Raw genomic sequence first — 6,515 nt, 5'->3', positions numbered from 1 at the left:
GACCCCAATGGTACCTGCAGACGTGAATAGGGCTGATGAGGAAGAGAATGCAGAGGAATTAGGAGGAAATGTTGAGAAGTAGAAAGGGACACTAGCAGAGAGGGTTATGACCTCAGAAACTGAGAGATCTGATGTGGAGGAGAATTCAGAGAAACCAGCAAGTAATGTTGAGAAGAAGAAAGGGAAAGCAGCGGATACGTCCCTAGAAATCGAGAGCGCTGATGAGGAAGAGAATCCAGAGGATCTACCAACAAATTTTGAGAAGAAGAAAAGGAAAATAGGGGAAAAGGTTCAGACCCCAAGGATAGATGCAGAAAGGAAGGGCGCTAATGAGGAGGAGAATCCAACAGTAGAGGAAACAATAACAAAGGTTGAGGAGAATAAAGGAGAAAAAGTGCGGAGGGTTACGACCATATTCAAAAACAATATTAAGTGTTGTTTTACTAATGAGAAAGAGGATCCAACACCAGAGAAAGCACCAGCAATTAAAGATTTGGAAATGGCATAAAAGGTTATGACCCCAATGGTACCTGCATACGTGGAGAGTGCTGATGCGGAATAGAATCCAGAGGAACCAGCAGGAAATGTATAGAAGAAGAAAGGGATAGTAGCGGAGAGGGTTATGACCTCAGAAATCGAGAGCGCTGATAAGGAAGATAATTCAGAGGAATGAGCAGAAAATTTTGAAAAGAAGAAAGGGACAGTAGCGGTACGACCCCAAAAATCAAGAGCGCGGATGAGGAAGAGAATCGAGAGCATCTACCTACAAATGTTGAGAAGAAGAAAAGAAAAATGGGGGAGAAGGTTCACACCCCAAGGATAGCTGCAGAACGGGAGGGCGCTAATGAGAAGGAGAATCCAACAGCAGAGGAAACACTAGCAAAGGTTGAGAAGAACAAAGAGAAAAAGATGGGGAGGGTTACGACCATGTTCAAAAACAATATGAAGTGTTGTTTTACTAATGAGAAAGAGAATCCAACACCATAGAAAGCACCAGCAATTAAAGTTTTGAAAATGGAAGGGTTAGGAACCCAATGGTACCTACAAACGTGGAGAGGGATTATGAGGAAAAGAATCAAGAGGAACCAGTAGGAAATGTTGAGAAGATAAAAAAGACTGTAGCGGAGAGGGTTATGACCTCAGTAATCGAGAGCGCTGACGAGGAAGAGAATTCAGAGGAACCGGCAGGAAATGTTGAGAAGAAGAAAGGGCATGTAGCAGATACGACCTCACAAATCAAGAGCGCTGATGAGGAACAGAATCCAGAGGATCTACCAACAAATGTTGAGAAGAAGAAAAGGAAAATAGGAGAGAAGGTTCAAACCCCAGAATAGCAGCAGAACGTAATGGCGTTAATGAGGAGGAGAATCCAATAGTAGAAGAAACACTAGCAAAGGTTGAGAAGAATAAAGGAGAAAAAGTGGGGAGGGTTACGACCATATTCAAAAACAATATGAAGTGTTGTTTTACTAATGAGAAATATAATCCAACACCAGAGAAAGCACCAGCAATTAAATATTTGGAAATGGCATAAAAGGTTATGACCCCAATGGTACCCGCATACGTGGAGAGTGTTGATGAGGAATAGAATTCAGAGGAACCAGCAGGAAATGTTGAGAAGAAGAAAGGGATAGTAGCGGAGAGGGTTATGACCTCAGAAATCGAGAGCGCTGATGAGGAAGAGAATTCATAGGAACCAGCAGAATATGTTGAGAAGAAGAAAGGGACAGCAGCGGAAACGACCCAAAAAATCGAGAGCACGGATGAGGAAGAGAATCCAGAGGATCTACCTACAAATGTTGAGAAGAAGAAAAGAAAAATGGGGGAGAAGGTTCAGACCCCAAGGAGAGCTGCAGAGGGGAAAGGCGCTAATGAGGAGGAGAACATTACAGTAGACGAAACACTAGCAAAGGTTGAGAAGAATAAAGCAAAAAAGGTGGGGAGGGTTACGACCATATTCAAAAACAATATGAATTGTTGTTTTACTTATGAGAAAGAGAATCCAATACCATAGAAAGCACCAGCAATTAAAGATTTGAAATAGCATAAAGGGTTATGAACCCAATGGTACCTACAGACGTGGAGAGGGCTGATGAGGAAGAGAATCAAGAGGAACCGGCAGGAAACGCTAAGAAGAATAAAGGGACAGTAGCAGAGAGGGTTATGACCTCAGAAATCGAGAGCGCTGACGAGGAAAAGAATTGAGAGGAACCAGCAGGAAATGTTAAGAAGACGAAAGGGCCAGTAGCGGATACGACCTCAGAAATCGAGAGCGCTGATGAGGAACAGAATCCAGAGGATCTACCAACAAATGTTGAGAAGAAGTAAAGGAAAATGGGGGAGAAGGTTCAAACCCCAAGGATAGCAGCAGAAGGGAATGGCCCTAATGAGGAGGACAATCCAACAGCAGAGGAAACACTAGCAAAGGTTGAGAAGAATAAAGGGGACAAAGTGGGAAGGGATACGACCATATTAAAAAACAATATGAATTGTTGTTTTACTAATGTTAAAGAGAATCCAACACCAGAGAAGGCACCAACAATTAATGATTTGGAAATGGCAGAAAAGGTTATGACTCGAATGGTACCTGCATACGTGGAGAGGGCTGATGAGGAAGATAATCCAGAGGAACCAGCAGGAAATATTGAGAAGAAGAAAGGGACAATAGCGGAGAGGGTTTTGACCTCAGAAATCGAGAGCGCTGATAAGGAAGAGAATTCAGAAGAACCAGCAGAAAATGTTGAGAAGAAGAAAGGGGCAGTTGCGGATACGACCCCAGAAATCGAGAGCGCTGATGAGGAAGAGAATCAAGAGGATCTTCCAATAAATGTTGAGAAGAAGAAAAGGAAAATGGGGGAGAAGGTTCAGACCCCAAGGATAGCAGCAGAAGGGAATGACGCTAATGAGAAGGAGAATCCAACAGTAGAGGAAAGTTTAGAAGAATAAAGGGGAAAAGGTGGGGAGCGTTACGACCATCTTCAACAATAATATGAAGTATTCTTTAACTTATGTGAAAGAAAATCCAACACCAGAGAAACCACCAGCAATTTAATATTTGGAAATGGCATAAAAGGTTATGACCCCAATGGTACCTGCATACGTGGAGAGTGTTGATGAGGATCAGAATTCAAAGGAACCAGTAGGAAATGTTGAGAAGAAGAAAGGGACAGTAGCGGAGAGGGTTATGACCTCAGAAATCGAGAGCGCTGATGAGGAAGAGAATTCATAGGAACCAGCACAAAATGTTGAGAAGAAGAAAGGGACAGCAGCGGATACGACCCCAAAAATCGAGAGCACGGATGAGGAAGAGAATCCAGAGGATCTACCTACAAATTTTGAGAAGAAGAAAAGAAAAATAGGGGAGAAGGTTCAGACCCCAAGGATAGCTGCAAAGGGGAAGGGCGCTAATGCGGAGAAGAATACAACAGCAGACGAAACAATAGCAAAGGTTGAGAAGAATTAAGCGAAAAAGGTGGGGAGGGTTACGACCATATTCAAAAATAATATGAATTGTTGTTTTACTTATGAGAAAGAGAATCCAACACCATAGAAAGCACCAGCAATTAAAGATTTGAAAATGGCATAAAGGGTTATGAACCCAATGGTACCTACAGACGTGGAGAGGGCTGATGAGGAAGAGAATCAAGAGGAACCGGCATGAAACACTGAGAAGAAAAGGACAGTAGCGGAAGAGGGTTATTGACCTTAGAAATCGAGAGCGCTGACGAGGAAGAGAATTGAGAGGAACCAACAGGAAATGTTGTGAAGACGAAAGGGGACCAGTAGCGGATACAACCTCAAAATCGAGAGCGCTGATGAGGAACAGAATCCAGAGGATCTACTAACAAATGTTGAGAAAAGGAAAGGAAAATGGGGGAGAAGGTTCAAGCCCCAAGGATAGCAGCAGAAGGGAATGGCCCTAATGAGGAGGACAATCCAACAACAAGAGGTAACACTAGCAAAGGTTGAGAAGAATAAAGGGGCAAAGTGGGGAGGGTTACGACCATATTAAAAACAATATGAATTGTTGTTTTATCTAATGTTAAAGGAGAATCCAACACCAGAGAAGGCACCAACAATTAAATATTTTGGAAATGGCAAGAAAGGTTATGGCTCGAATGGTACCTGCATACGTGGTGAGGGCTGATGAGGAAGATAATGATCCAGAGGAACCCAGCAAGAAATAGTTGAGAAGAACAAAGGGAAAGTAGCGGAGAGGGTTATGACCTCAGAAATCGAGAGCGCTGATGAGGAAGAGAATTCAGAAGAACCAGTAGAAAATGTTGAGAAAAAGAAAGGGACAGTTGCGGATACGACCCCAGAAATCGAGAGCACTGATGAGGAAGAGAATCCAGAGGATCTTCCAATAAATGTTGAGAAGAAGAAAAGGAAAATGGGGGAGAAGGTTCAGACCCCAAGGATAGCTGCAGAACGGAAGGGCGCTAATGAGGAGAAAAATCCAATAGCAGAGGAAACACTAGCAAAGTTTGAGAAGAATAAAGAGGAAAAGGTGGGGAGGTNAAAAAATATGAATTGTTGTTTATCTAATGAGAAAGAGAATCCAACACCATAGAAAGCACCAGTAATTAAAGATTTGGAAATGGTTTATAGGGTTATGAACCCAATGGTACCTACAGACGTGGAGAGGGCTGATGAGGAAGAGAATCAAGAGGAACCGGCAGGAAACGCTGAGAAGAAAAAAGGGACAGTAGCGGAGAGGTTTATGACCTCAAAAATCGAGAGCGCTGACGAGGAAGAGAATTTAGAGGAACCAGTAGGAAATGTTGAGAAGAATAAAGAGCCAATAGCGGATACGACCTCAAAAATCGAGAGCGCTGATGAGGAATAGAATCCAGAGGATCTACCAACAAATGTTGAGAAGAAGAAAAGGAAAATGGGGGAGAAGGTTCAGACCCCAAGGATAGCAGCAGAAGGGAATGGCGCTAATGAGAAGGAGAATCCAACAGTAGAGGAAACACTAGCAAAAGTTGAGAAGAATAAAGGGGAAAAGGTGGGGAGTGTTACGACCATCTTCAAAAACAATATGAAGTATTTTTTAACTAATGTGAAAGAAAATCCAACACCATAGAAACCACCAGCAATTAAGGATTTGGAAACGGCGGAGAGGGTAATGACCCCAATAGTACCTGCAGACGTGGAGAGGGCTAATGAGGAAGAGAATCTAGAGGAACTAGAAGGAAATGTTGAGAAGAAGAAAGGGATAGTATCGGAGAGGGTTAGGACCTCAGAAATCAAGAGCGCTTGTGTGGAAGAGAATTCAGAGGAACCAGCAGGGAATGTTGAGAAGAAGGAAGGGACAGTAGCGGATACGACCCTAGAAATCGAGAGCACTGATGAGGAAGAGAATCCAGAGAATTTACCAACAAATGTTGAGAAGAAGAAAAAGAAAATGATGGAGAATGTTCAGACCCCAAGATAGCTGCAGAAGGGAAGGGCGTTAATGAGGAGGAAAATCCAACAGCAGAGGAAACACCAGCTGATGTTTTATACTTCAATACCACACAAGAGGGGGTGATTTGTGTGGTACCCAATTTTTGCTTGACTGAACTATAGAAGGATCTGGTTCTTTTATGTGTTCCAGCTACTACTGTTTGCAGAATAATAAGTAAAGAAAATAAAGAACATAGATATTTTTACGTGGAAAACAACTGGCTTAAAAGGTGAAAACACCACGACCTACTACTCAGTAGGATTTTTTCAAACTTCCACTAAAATAACTGAGCCAAAAACTGCATTTACAAAAACTCTTTTGTAAACCTATGATTAGCTCTAATCCTGTTGTGGCACACAGCCTCAACTGTTGCGACAACTTCAAGTTAACTCTAACTTGAACACTCTAGGTACCTAATACCATTGCTTCAATAAAAGCTGAAAGGTACAATGTAAAATCACCTAGTACAATTGAACTTGAATAAAATATAGACACTTGGAACTGGTTCTTCTATCTTGTTCAAGTAGCTTCAGGATTGCACGCTTGAATCACACATAAATTGCTTGGAAAATCGCTTTGCTCTTTTGCTCTTAATTTAATTTTAACTTCTGCTTATGTGCGTTACCTATAAAAGAGAACAACAGTGTTATTGAATGGGTTAGTAATTAGAGATTGACTGGGATACAGATGCTACTCTTCTATTGTAGAAGAGTTCTAGTTGATCTCATACTCTAACACTATCCTCTTCCTAAACTGTGTTCTCTTCATATAAGGAGTCTTTCTCTCCTTATCCAATATGCAACCCTTTCGATCAGATCAGGAAATATTACTTCTGATAAGTTAGATTTATCTCCTTTATGTGCATCTCACATGTGTGGGTTGATCATGACTGTGCTTCACAAGATGGACCTGGTCCATGTCTGAGTTCTTTTGTCAGTCTTCAAAACTTCACCTATACTTGGGCCAACAAATTCCCCCTTTTTGATGATGACAAACCCTGTGATTTTTACTTACTTGGATCCTGTAAGAACGCATCTTAACCATCAATACAAATTTTAGAAAA

General features: G+C 41.8%; 1 protein-coding gene across 1 annotated transcript; it reads left to right on the top strand.

The window, feature by feature from the left end:
- LOC109227694 (DNAJ protein JJJ1 homolog) lies at positions 793-2,328 on the top strand. Its single transcript, XM_019392892.1, has 4 exons — positions 793-929; positions 1,022-1,316; positions 1,694-1,936; positions 2,209-2,328. The coding sequence occupies exons 1-4, from the start codon at positions 793-795 to the stop codon at positions 2,326-2,328; spliced, it is 795 nt and encodes a 264-aa protein (XP_019248437.1).

Source organism: Nicotiana attenuata, chromosome 6 (genome assembly GCF_001879085.1).
Source record: "Nicotiana attenuata strain UT chromosome 6, NIATTr2, whole genome shotgun sequence".
Taxonomy (NCBI): domain Eukaryota; kingdom Viridiplantae; phylum Streptophyta; class Magnoliopsida; order Solanales; family Solanaceae; genus Nicotiana; species Nicotiana attenuata.
Note: the sequence above shows the minus strand (reverse complement) of the source record. Positions and strands in the feature narration are given on the sequence as shown.